Consider the following 14023-nt stretch of genomic DNA (forward strand, 5'->3'; position numbering starts at 1 on the left):
CGGATGATATTATGATCATAAAGACTGCTTCTGACGTCACTGGTACTTCCGCAACAAGTTAAGACTCGTAGTGGGGGTTTCTCGGCCGTGGTTGAGAAGGATTGGGGGAAAGGAACTTTGGCCTTGACTCTCCGGAGTCCATATTGAACTGCCTCATGGATGAGAAAGGGATTGTACTCCGGGAGCGGAGCTGAGCTGCCGGACTGCGACCGAGCTCCCCCGACGGAGCTGCCGGCCTGCCGCCAAAGCTTCGGCGGCAGTTCAGCTCTGGGAGTAAACCCGCCGTAGCTGATGGCCTGCCGCCGAAGCTTCCCCCGCCGGAGCCGCTGGTCCGCTGGTCTACAGAATCTTAGCCCTGCTGATTGGAGGGGAGTGGGGAAGTGGGAGGTAATATTGAAATGCCCCCCCTCCTACGTAGGAGGGGGCGCCGAAACTGACTCGCTCGTTTGATAACTGTAGGCGGGGTACTTTCAAAGACCCAAAACAACAACCAAAATCCCAGGAAAAGTGTTGTATTCATAATATATCCCCTTTAAAATACTATTTTTTACAATGGAAGTCAATGGGGAGGACGGCAGAGCCATGTGTGCCCATTCTCTGACACTTACTACAATAGACTTCGCCACTTGGTCAATTTTTTGTCGTTAACCTTCTTTCAAAGGTTTAACAAATCAAGACACTTGTATCTTCAATAATCTGTAAACAGTATTTCAATTACCTTTATACTTTTTTAAGTTCCATGTCTGCCTCGTTTTCAGTTGGTCTCACTGATTTAGGCTGAGGGGAGGAGCGCGAGGACGTTCAGGCAGTGTTGCTAAATTGGGCAATTTTTGCCGCTCAATTTGACTACTTTTAATCACGTTAGACTGGAAAAATGAGCATTAGGCGAGTACATTCAATTTCGGCTGGTTTTAAAAAAAACTGGCGGGATTATTATAATTCTCTATAATTCTTCTACAAACATCAATCAATACCATACCTTTCATATGGCGTATCGTTTGTGCAGCTAGTACCACTATTACTTCAGCTACTACTACTACTATCTTCCAGCTTTGACAGTTTTCGATTTCAGCCTCCAGGTTTTTCAGCAGTGCACTGCAATACATTTGACCTTTCAGATTCTTCAGTTCAATTCATTTTACATTTCAGCTTTGCACTTTTCATACAGCTGTCACTTTATTTGTTTTAAATGGTGTGCATGTTAAAATTGTTTACTCCATTTAGACTCTGGAACTCTGTTCAAATCCCATCACTTGATTTAAGCCATTTAACGTTTATTTACTTCTTAATCTATGTGGCTTTATTAAAACATTTTCAACCTCACTTTGTACTACAGCACTCACCGCATTATCTGCAGGAAATGCATTTTCTAGTAGTAGTTGACTGTGATTTACATTTTAAGAAGCATATCTAACTACTTCCGGCATCTTACCCCCAGAAAACAGATAATTGTTGGGCATTGTGGCATCCCGCCCCCCACCGGGAGGGTCCGGGGGTTTGAGGTGGAGGGCGTGTACCGCCGCCATCCACCAGCCGGCGGCAGAGAGCAACACAACCCTCAACCCCATCAGCCGGATGAGGGACACCTGGCCAGAGGGAGGACACGTGGGTGCAGACCTCTAAAAGGGGAGCGGAGGACTGACTCGAGGAGAACGGAGAGAAGGACGACACGAAGGCGCCAGAGACTACGAGGCTCGCGGAGACCCTAGCTCAGCATTACCGTACTTAGTGTGTTGCACGGCTTCGAAATAAACGCCGACTGCGGCTTTAACCCTTGATTCCTGTGTGATTCCTGCCGGGTATTGACAGTCGGGGAAACGGGTTGCCACAGCATGAAGAGAAGAAAAGAGACTGAAGTTGATGGTTTCTATGTTCAGTGTCTGATTTCTGTCCAACCATAACTCAACTCATCCACACTCAACGATCAAAGGCATTTCTATGCACAGTAATCACTTATGCGTGGGATTACATTTTCTAGTTTTTTTGATGCAACTGTGGATGAATACAATTTATTTTTGTTTTGAGTAGTTGGTAGTACCATTCGTTTTTGTGTATGATCTCGGAGCATAGGCTGCCTACAGAGACGCATTTTTTGATGGCCTTCTTATGCAATCTATCAATATCAGCCCACTGCGGTCACAAATGGACGTTCTCGTGTGGTGGGGGTTCTCGTTAACGCAGACTGGAACACACCCTTCTTCGTCGCCTTTCTTGCGGAACCGTTTTAATATGCCAAAGTATATTACTCTGAACCACGAGCCATAACTGAGCTGGGCTATACCGCACCCTTTCTACTGGGCTGAGGCGTGCTGGGTCCGAAGTAGGGATGGGCGTGAGGAATCGATTACTCGAGCACTCCTCGTTACAAATGAACTCGGTTGGTGGACAGGCAAACTCGAGTTTGCATATACACACACACACACACAGACAAAATTAAGTTTAATCTAATGAAGTTTTCTGAAGCAAATGTATCATTTTTCTGTGTGGCACCACTGGCACGTGCCGTGCACACAAAGCAAATTAAATGTATCAAATTTCTGTGTGGCGCGTGCCGTGTGCACAACGCCAGAATTCAAAAAGTTAAGAGATGGCGGTTAGAGCAAAGCGCAGCAAAGTATGGAAATACTTTACAGAAATAGGAGATCATAAGGTGAAATGTAAAATATGCCAAGCGAAATTGAGCACTACAAGTACTATGCGGCAACATATACGCAGCTGTAATCCTGGCCGTGGAGAGAAGATCACAACACTGAGTTTTTTTTTGTTTTTTTTGCATTTTCTGCCGTTTTATTTGCAGCTTTAAATTATTTGCAATGGTTAGGCTACTTGTTTCGTTTTTTCTTAAAACCGTTACAGGCCTTTGTTCGACGTGAATTAAATTGTGAGACGCATATTTATTTTTGCAAGGAAAATGTGTTTTGAACATTTGCAAAAATAAATAATGAATACTCTGATAACTCTGACTGTTTTGATTGAGAATAAGCATTACATGTTTGGTTGGTAATATTGCGGTTCATCATTAGGCCTATTCCTGCTGCAGATGCGTTGCATTCTAAAAATAGATTAGATTAAACGAGTACTCGATTGATCCTGGAGGAATTCCTTCGATCGCTCGAGTTTGGAATTTACTACTCGTGCCAATCCCTAGTCCGAAGCGTACCCGCCGATGGAAAAGGGGCATAAGACTTATAAAACAAGATGTCAAAACACGCCGGTTTTCACAACTCTGATCTCCCCAATTTAAGGAAGACTGCTATTCGTAATTTACTGAACATTTCCTTGGCTCCAAACTAATAGATAGCAGATAGGTCGTCGGTCTTGCAGCATTAGGTTAAAAAGGACGACAACAAAAAAGATGGCATATTTCTTAAATCAAATGGCTTAAGTTATGATTATTTTAATGTCTGTGATCATCCATCTACTTTACTGTGTGACCCGCTTTATATTGAAGCTCTGCCGTAACGAATTCTGACCAAGAGTGGATCTGAAACCCTCTGACCTCCAAACACCACCTTCAGCTACATTTTTTTTTTTATTTGTTCGCCTGCTGCAACATTCTGTTCGCCAGAGAGGGATAATTTTAGTAATTTTAAAATTATGTAATTTATCTTCAGTGTGTATTGGCCGATCTGATTTGTCTTGACACGATTGCGATTCAGCCTACGCATAGCATTGACGTAAACTCACAGCCAGACACAAGAACTCCTGCTAATTTGAGAGCAGCTTTTTCTTTAATGACATAGAAAAGAAAGAATGTATGTATTTTTTTTTTGGAAAATCACACATGTAAATGTACATAAAAAAAATTGTTGCATCAAAAATCGTTTTAGAATCGAATCGTTCACCTCATAATCGGAATCGTACCATGAGGTGCCAAGAGATTCCCACCCCTAGCTACGATACGATTCAGGGACGATACATTTTAATATCGAACTATTCGATGTGATTCGATTAAATGTTCTAACAATCCGGTGCGATTTGATGAAATATGAAAATGTTAATATTTGTTTAACGTTAACACATTCATTTTCTATTAAATAAAATAAGCCTTCTATAAAAGAGACATTGCCTACTTTCAAATATAGATATGGACCATGGAATCTTAGGTTTTTATATTTATTTCTTTATGGCATGGGAACAAGGGAAGACACATTTATAAATTTAGAACTGCATGTCTATTTATTTGTTTATATATAGACTTGATCGCTGTCCTACACAATTTCAAATAAAAGTGAAGCTTTTGTCAATATTTCCCTCCTTCTTATAAGACCCAAAGGGCTTCGACACGTTTGATGTCAGATTCGCTGGTGCACTGAAAATCGTTTCACCCTTTTCGGACATATGGATGTTATTCGCCCACTCACAACCCTGGTTGTTCCCTGCTCGCCAGACGCAGGACGCGCACGGGGACGCAGGGCTCGCACGCAAACATACACACTCACGGATCCGCCCGCTTTCTTAAGTTTCGTTTTCCGGATCCGTATGGAAACGGAATGAAATGAGTGGACAATGCTGTCTTGATATCAGGCTAAAGCTTCACTCAACCGATCGCAACGTTTAAATCGATGCATCGGCTGATTCTTGGTCATTTTAAAATCGATTCAGGGGCTCACGTATCGATGTAGTCGCATCTGTTTTAAACCAATCAGATACCGATTCGTATCGGTGAATCGCTACACACATCGTTGTCGTCACACACACACACACACATTACACACGGCGCGTTATATACAAGTGTCTGAGTCACTTAACCGACACTGGCATCAGAACCAATCATGGCTTCAGATGCAGCTCCAACCATCCACGCACCCACACAGTGGTGTTAGACTATGTGTCAGAGAAGCTTACCCTCTCTCGGACGCAGACATCCAAATCAACTGCCGGTTCAGACAGAGCTCCACACACTCGTTATATGTTAACGTCTGAGAAGTTTTTACCCTCTCTCGACCACGCCTCATATAAACAGTGAAGACAAGCATGCTCCCTATTTTCACCAAAATATCCTACTGATTTATAAGATTGAAATATAATGTCTCACTTTTTAATCGCAGTTTGTGGATGAAGGGCATTATGATAATTTGCAGGATGCATTCATTAAGGCATCCATGTTTTGAGGCTTTAGTTTTTGTTATTGTTTTTCGATTGTGATTGTTCAATCTGATTTGTTCGGAGGCTAGTGTTTTGGCACCTTTCACAATAAGGGCCACCATAGTCTCTGGAAAGGGAGGGGTAAGGGGGGATTCAGTTGGCTGCCATCTGCAACCTCACAGCTAGCTGCTTCTAAACTCAACAGATCTTTAAGAATGACCTGTGAATGGCGATCTGATAATGTGTTCTCTTACCTGTTGTGCCACAGTGGCTGCAGGTAGACCGCTTCAACTCTTGTTCACTGTCTTCACTTTCCATGTCATCCTCACTGGCGGAGCTCATGTCCACTGCAAAGGCAAAACACACGCTGCATGACCTCCTCCTTTCACCATCAGACAACATGATCATTGTTCTACCCCCAAGATTTAGCAAGTAAGACACACACACCCAAAGCCAAACGCTCTCATCCAAGAACGAAGTAAAGCAACCCGTTGGAGGACTCCCTTACGTGAGTGGGATCGGGAGGGCGTGCTGACGGGCGCCGTAGCGGACCGGGTCTTGGCCTTGCGTGAAGACGGCTGGCGACGGTGCTGGCGATAGGCTCTGGTTCCTGAGGCCTCCGGCGTTTTCTTCCAGTGGTAGTAGAACGTGATCAGCTCACCCTGGAAACAGAAACAGGACGTTACTCCATCAATGAACTCGGCTAGTAGGAAAGGGCATCAAAGAGATAGAGGTTACGATCATAATGAAGATTTTAAGTACCGTCTTTTTGCTGGGCAGAAGCTCTTTTCGAATACGGAAGAAGTTCTTGCCGTAAAGCCTAAGGCCTTTGATGAAGCGTTTCTATTGAGGGAAAGGAAAAAAACAATATTGTTTGCCACTTATTGAGTCACCTGATTAAAAATTAAATACTAAACTTTTATAAAACACTTGAGTATGATTAATAACTAAATACGTTTAGAGAGTAAGGATGGCTCACCACATCGTCCTCTGACCAGCACTTCTCAATCAGCTTTGGAACTGGTTTCTTCACCAGATGCTGGAGAGCTTTGGCTGCATCGTAATGGCTGGCATGCAACTGGAATTTAAGAGGAAGAAGAAGAAAGGCACTGGTTGAACAAACTTTTAGAAGCACATCCATCTTCGGCCCAGTATCTATCCACTGGGCCAGCGCCCCCGAGGCCTGTCTGGGAGGTTACGTAAGTGTTCTGTACCATGTTCAGTGCGTTGAGAGTGGTGTCATCACGGGACGCCGCCAGGCACCCATCCTCCGTCGAGCCACCATCACACATCCCTGCAAACGCTGCCATGCTCCTTCAGACCAAACACACATCATACATATTACTTCAAACGGGTGACACAAGCATGAACCAAAAGCATGATCCGCAGCGGTCTATAGCCGAGGTCCAGCTCAGTAAATGACCAACAGCCTCTGCAGACTAATTTTTCACAATATGACCATAATGTGCCCTTCCGTTCACGTCAGCATATGTATTCAATATGGCATAAGATATAAGTTTCATCTATGAAGTCTGAAAGTGGCCAAACCAATCCGACCAAACCCCCAGCGATTAAGAGAATTTAGAGGCGTTTGAAGGATTGAAATTGTTAATGAATGTGAATGATCCGTCTCAGTGTAAAGAACCAATGCACCACCATAGGACAGCGATAAAGACCACCTCGTACCGACAGAGAAAATCTAATTCACCAGCACGGGTTTGTGTGTAGTCCCTGCCTGTATTGGTTAGGTGCTTTTTGTGTATGCTAATGGCCTTAAAGCACACAAAGTCTGCAATAAATCTATCCATAATAAAGCAATTAATAGCGAGGAGCGAAAGGCAGACTGGGCGATCAAAGTCACGGCGGGTCTAGTGGTGTTGACTCCTGGAACCTGACCAGGCCTTTCTTCTACATGTTACATGGCGCCACACGGGGTGACCTTCTAATCCCATTTAGAAAAAGCACATTTGGACAACAATCATTTTCTGTTAGAGCAATACAAAATTGGAATTCACTGCCTACCACTATCAATGATATACATACATATTCCACCTTTACAGCACACCTTAAAACATGGCTGTCCGACAACTATAATTGCACACATTAATTTCTGTCAGACGTGATGTGTGCGTTTGATGTAACATAGTCTTAGTCATTGTTGCTGCCGCTCCATCTCTGCTACCTGCCTGCATGTTCTGCCCTATGTGCTTTCAATGTGATCTTTGTGGCCTATTTTCCCTTGTCTCCTGTGTGTTTGTGTTGTTGTTGCATGAACTGCCTTGATATCTTTGCCATCATCTGTGCTTGCCTGTTTGTTCTTGCTCCAACTGTGTGCAATATGTTTGTTTGTCTTTTTCCCCTTTTCGGTCAGGCCTGCTGTAATTATTAATGTAATGTATTATTATTATTATTTTTTTACTGTTATGTATTGTAGGTTGCCTACTGACAACTGGCTGGGGACTACAGCTGGAAATTAGCCAAATAGGCTAAAGCTGCTCCTTCTCAAAGGGGACTGTCCACAAAACTATAAACAAATAAACTAAACTAAACTACTTTTGGCATTTCAGTTTTTTAGTAAACATGCAAAGATTGTTGAAGAGACATTTTTTTCCTTGCTTTCTATTACCGTTGAGGAGAGGTCCAACATACGAAACAATAATAAGACTAGGGCTGCAACAACGAATCGATAAAATCGATAAAAATCGATTACTAAAAGCGTTGGCAACGAATTTGGTCATCGATTCGTTGAGTCGCGCAATTATTACGTCACTCGTAGGCGCGGGACTGTTTAGTGTGAGCAGCGAGCTTTAGTGTGAGCGACCACAGCTTGTATTTTGGTCATATCTTAACACTGGACTGTAGGCCTATATAAAAGTGTTGTACCTTCACTGTCTTTGGGTTAAAAAAAACTCCTTCAACTCAGTATCCGTCTAGTCCAACTGAAAACTCTGTCAGATGCTGCTGCTGCAGACGGTGTGCAGACGGGATCGAGCCGGCACCACGTGCATCAACAGTCATTCAAAGCAGCGGTAGTGATCACACAACCGGACGGTGTAGAAAGTCCCGTCAGTTAAAAATAGTAATCCAGTTTTTAAATCCATTTTAAAATCGGCAGGATATAGAGCTAGTTAGCTTTAAAAAAAGTAACAAAGAGTGTCATATGTGATGTGTTCAGGTCGGCTCAGTAATAGGATTGTTGTGTTCAAATGCAACACAAAAAAAAAGAAATTTGAGATTTTGGCGAAAACTTGTTTTCCCAGCAATATAAAATAGATAGTAAAGATGGAATTATGACCTGTTTAACGTCCTATCTTGAGCTATGATCATCTTATCAGCAATTAAAGCAATAATACAAGTTCTATTTCAACAAAAAGAAATAGAAAAGTATCAATAGAGACTTGGATCGTTAAGTCTCGAAAATGGTATCAATATCAATAAAAATGAACGATCTCCTGTCATCTGATAGAAATTAAGATGATTTAATTTCTTTTTAACCATTAGTATTTACCGGTTAAAGATCTTTACCATGGACATCCCTTATATACTGTATATATATATAAATGTATATCATACATTGCATGTTTTTTTTAAATTGTTTTTTATGTTTTTTTTTTATTATCATTTAATATTACTTTTAATAGTTCCGGGACATTGACGCAATAACCTGGTGTTTTTACACTTCAGTCTGCACTGTGAATTTGAAGTAATGTGGCAATTATAAATGTTCCTTTTTTTATCCGATTCATCGAAAAAGTAATCGACAGAGTAATCGATTATTAAAATAATCGTTAGTTGCAGCCCTATATAAGACCATTTATTTTCTCTAACCAAGGGTTCATAGCCCGTAGGTAAGCCTACTGCAATAGATGTTGGCCTATTCGAATGTGCTTCAGGCTAGATCTATAGCCTACCTAGGGGATCTAAGAGATACCATTTAAGTGTAGTTTGTTAACAATGACAAAGTCATCAGTTACTAGCTGACGGCGCTGTAGGACGCCTTTTTAAAGGGATTCCTTTCTCTGGTTAGAATCCATCTTTCCAAGCAATCACTTAGAACTAAGTTAGTTATATATATATATATATTATTTTGAAATGATTATAACATTAGAATATTATTGACCCATTTTTTGTTAGAAAATAACCATAAGAATCAGGATGTTATTCAGACAATCAACAGGTATTAGTAGTTAATTGATGCCGTAGTAGACCCAGTTGCACGAAAGCCTGATAACACACTCTCACCTTGCCGCTCTCAGGTACATGAGTAGATCACAGTCATTGACTCCCGGGGTCCACACAAGCTCCTCGCTCTCCGTCTGAGTCTGGAGGCTTGGGGCTGAGCGGGGCTGCAGCTCGGGAAGCTTAGCCTGCACACAGCCAAAGAAACCCTCACTCATAACGGTGTCATCCCAGCAAGGTTACAATGCTCTCAATATGAGTGGCTACTGAATACAAAATGACCTGTGGAGGAGTTTGAAAGATCATTTCAAACCTAGTAGACCTTTCCATTCAGGGCTGTCAAGCTTTCAAATGTGGTGTATGTGGTACATTTGTGTGGAAAAAGTGTATGACTTTACCTAGACTAGATAACACATGCATGTTAAATAACCATGTCATATTATTAGCCATCTGTGGTTTGTTTACTAATGAACAGGTTAAATGTTTGATTTCACTAATTGTTTAACTTGTTGATTGATGAGTATTAAGAGTTATGAATTCACCTGGTGACTTGGTCCCACTCTTATCTCCCCTTGGGTGCTGTTCAAGCTCCTGGACATAAACAAGACAATCGAAACATCAGCGTCAGAGTAGGGCTACTTGTAGGGGGAAAACATCACTGGTTTACTTTTACTATGTATTTATTGTTTTTACAAACCCCTAGGTGACGAGAACATCATAACAGGATGGCTGACAGTACATTTGAGCCCGTTTATGATGTTTCACACTAACTCCCCGTCCCCCACTGTCAGGTGGCTTTAAACCACATCTCAGTAGTAACCTGAGTTAGAACTTAAGGCGTCATTACACATTTCATACAATACTCTACAAGTAGACTGTGTTCCGGATATGATCCACTGTAGTTAAGTTCAGTAGCACTGGGTCGGCAGCCTGGTGTTTGTGGCCTAAACCCTCCTCTGACACGGGGGACCCTTTCGATCTACAGCCTTTATATTATATATTATATAAAGCCATTAACTTCCACACTGTGGTTCAAAACAGTCGATCAAACAGCCTGTAGACACGGAGAACACGTCATGTTGCACAGTGACCATCGTCCCTAGCTCTGTAGTGCAATGAGCAGGTCTCCCCTCGGTAATGTCACGTTAACCACCCGACTGTTGACATAACCTACACGGCCACCACAGCGGATCCACTCCGTAATCAGCATTTTAGTTCGCTTTAATGGATGCTATGTCCGTCAGTCGTGCATGCATGCACGGTACATTATCGTGCATGTATATTTTACGACATTTGGTTCCACGAACGGGGAGGAATGCATTGTTTTCCATGGTTTGGTACAGGTCTGGTTTCGCTAACGAGGTGGCTAGCTCCGCGGCTAACGACAGTAAGCTGATGTTCGGCTAGCGTCTTAGCGAATAACTTCACCGAATTTGACACACTGAGCGCTCCACGCAGGCGCGCAGACGTCCCCCGTATAACCGCGGTAATATGGCGACGCGGCGGCGAATTACCGCGAATACAACGCTAACTTCTGAGTTGGCCGAGTTACCTCCGCGGACTGAAGAGGTCGTCCATGTCGAAGGGTGTCTGGATGCGGCTTGTTGACACCGTGCAGCGGGCTGGTCGACGCTAACGACGCGGCGGAGCCCCCGTTACATCGCTATTCAAAATGGAGGCGGTGGAGGGAGGCGGTCTGCTCCGCCTCCGCCGCCGCGCGATGACCTCAGCCGCCGCGAGCCGCCGCCGTTCAACCCCCCAGTGGGCACAGCTGAGCACATGCCCCTTGCAACATTCTATAGAAATGTATAGAAATATATATATATAGTATATATAGAAACATTCATGTGCATTGAATCACAGCCTCCTTAGACAGTTGTGGTTTTTTTCAAGCATTTCATATGAGGTCGAGTTGTGTACTGGGCCTCTCACAGTCACCTGACAGTGGCGACCTCCCAAGGGCATCTGTTTATGTTGTTAACTTAATGCACGTATTACCTGTTTATTATCTATTAAGCCCTTTAAGGGCCCACATCTATTGGTGGGCTCAATGCACGTGCACTGTGCAATACGCGTAGATTGTATTTGTAAAAAGTGTTACAAAGTTGATTAAATTTTTGAAACAGTCTTTAATTTTAAATTGCATGGTACTTGATTGAATTGTTGAAATAACCTTGTAACTTATTTAATCTATTTATGTTGTTTATAACCAGTCTTTGTGGATTTCGGTGGCAAGAACCATTAATTGTGTATTTCATCGCAATTCATAGTTTTATTTGTAGGCCTATCTCATTAAATACGGTGGTCTTTAAATGCTTTTTCAACAAATAAAAAAACACAATAAATGGACTGTGTTTATATAGCGCAGGTTACATTTTCTGTAACCAGTGGCCACCCAAAGCGCTTTACAATATTGCCTCACAATCACCCATTCATACACGAACGGCGGAGTCAGCCATGCAAAGGTGACAGCCAGCTCGTCGGGAGCAGTTAGGGTTGATCAATGGCACTTAGGAAATCCCAACAACAGATCGCGAATCACACACAAATAGGAAAACACAACGGCATTTAGGGAATGGTAAGAACAAAGACAAAACAGAGACCACAGTGACAAATCAGAAATACAAACACAAATGTGTATGCGTCAATCATGATATGTGCATTCTGCGCAAGTGTGTTGCATTACTAGTGGCGAATGATCCTGCTACTGCAGAAGCATAGTCTTCCTATGGTTGACTTTACAATGACGTTCTCAGAAAGGGCTTTCTGCCAAACTCTAAACATGTTTGTGAACGATGGCTGGTGTGAGCAACCTCACCTGGCCCGAGTCCCAATGATTGGCCTCTGGGTAGGGCTGCAAACCTGTACATTGAGCTCATACAGCCTGTAAATATTGATGTGTGTGGTGACGGCTGGTTTAACCTGTATAGTACAGGTTGAACCAGCCATCACCACACACTCACTCAGGAAGAGATCTCTGACATGGCAGCACAGCACACATCCTGCTGGGTGTCATAAAACTCAACCGTGGCAATAAACCGGTTCCAATACAGCCCCCCTGCGTCCTTGTTTTGGTGGAGCCCAGTTAAAGCTACTGGGAGCGTGGCAGCCACCAATGGGGTGTGTAGCATGGACATTGCCACACTTACCAAGTAGTTAGTTAAGGAAATGTACCCTTCTCATCAGAAGGGCCGGTCATGCCTTCGCCATAGTAGGATTCGTATTTGAGCTTCCACGTGCAGCATATCAGACATCTCATAGGTAGTGATTGGAACATCGAATTGGATGATTTACCCTCATCACTGTAATGGTTAACTTAAAGAGTTGGCAACACTTCATGCTTTCATGACCCTTGGAGATAAAAGAATAGAATACTTTTCCTGGTTCAGACCAGATGCCTCCACCAAATTTATTACGGCTTGGTTGCAGATGTAATTCTTAGTCGAATATCAAACTGTAAAATAACGCCTGCACAACTTATCTATAGCTGCTGTATTTTTTTATCAGTAATGTTCGGGTTACGTGGTAACCCTGGTTCTCTGAGTGAAGAGACCATCTCTTCACTACCTTACATATTCCATATGTACGGGGTATAACCCCCATGTCTGCTAAGGGCTGTGGATAGGCTTTAAGACACACCGGCACACCCGGTCAAGCCTACACCCGAACTTATAAAACACCTATGCAGACGTGCAATCAGTGATGGTTTGATCGGAACTTGTCTCTGGGCGGCCTTTGGATTTGATAGATGGTCTCTTCACTCAGAGAACCAGGGTTACCACGTTACCCGAACGTTCTCTATCGTATCGAGACCATCTCTCCACTCCGTTACGTATTCCATATGTACGGGGTAACTCTTTAAGACACCCCACCAGAGAGAGAGAGAGAGAGAGAGAGAGAGAGAGAGAGAGATAGAGAGATAGATAGATAGATACTTTATTCATCCCGAGGGATGTGAAGTATACCCGACGCCCCCAAGGCGCAGAGGCCAAGCCTGAAAGGCAGAAGGCTGCTCCGGCAGGTCTGCCAGACGCAGGACCCAACGCCGGAACACAGGTATAGCCCCGCCAGGCGCAAGGGCCAACTCTGTGCAGATAAGCAGCCCAGGTCAGCCCGCAAGACGCAAGGCTGACCAACTGAGTACCGCATTGGCGCGGCCCCCCTCAAGGCAAAGGGGAAACACCTGTGAGGGAGAGCGATCAGACGCAGGTGAGAGATATATAAAGGGAAGCGAAGACGGGCTAACGGGAAACGTGTGGGTCCAGTGTAGGATCGAGGACCGGACCGAGATCGGCTCCCAGGACGGACCACTAACCCAGAGACCCGCTCCCGAGGAGGTCGACGGGCCATCTGGACAGAGTGCCGCCTCCCACGACCGGGACAAACACGTGTGAGAGAGAGAGAGAGAGAGAGAGAGAGAAGGAGGGAGAGAGGACCAGAACGTCCCCCGAGGCTCACGGAGCCCAGACTTTTGATTTATAGTTCTGCCGGGATGGGAGAATCCCCGTGTTATATTGTTTTCCCCTGAATAAATGCACCGTTCCCAGCCGATCCAAGACTTGGATTGATTCGGGGGAGGCGGGGCACGACGGTACCGGATTACCACAACTCTTACAACCCGGCTCGGAAAGGGAAGCAACATCCACCAGATGGTTTTTGGTAAGTTAAGGTTATTTATTTGTACAGAGTTTAACCAAGGATTTCCAACTATCAGAAACGGGCAAGTGGGAGCTGTGTAAACCATTGAAAACAATAT

General features: G+C 43.7%; 1 protein-coding gene across 1 annotated transcript in view; it reads right to left on the bottom strand.

Annotated features, from left to right (window-relative positions):
* The window catches only part of rereb (arginine-glutamic acid dipeptide (RE) repeats b), a 35497-nt gene extending 24556 nt beyond the window's left edge, over positions 1-10941 (bottom strand). The window contains 8 exon segments of the mRNA XM_079741883.1: positions 5343-5435; positions 5597-5750; positions 5851-5931; positions 6068-6166; positions 6303-6402; positions 9331-9455; positions 9810-9858; positions 10820-10941. Of these exon segments, the coding sequence (XP_079598009.1) occupies positions 5343-5435; positions 5597-5750; positions 5851-5931; positions 6068-6166; positions 6303-6402; positions 9331-9455; positions 9810-9858; positions 10820-10845 (727 nt within the window). The 5' untranslated portion in view covers positions 10846-10941.
* Between the last annotated feature and the right edge of the window lie 3082 nt (positions 10942-14023).

The sequence above is a fragment of the Pollachius pollachius genome, assembly GCF_949987615.1.
Source record: "Pollachius pollachius genome assembly, chromosome: 8".
NCBI classification, from domain to species: Eukaryota; Metazoa; Chordata; class Actinopteri; order Gadiformes; family Gadidae; genus Pollachius; species Pollachius pollachius.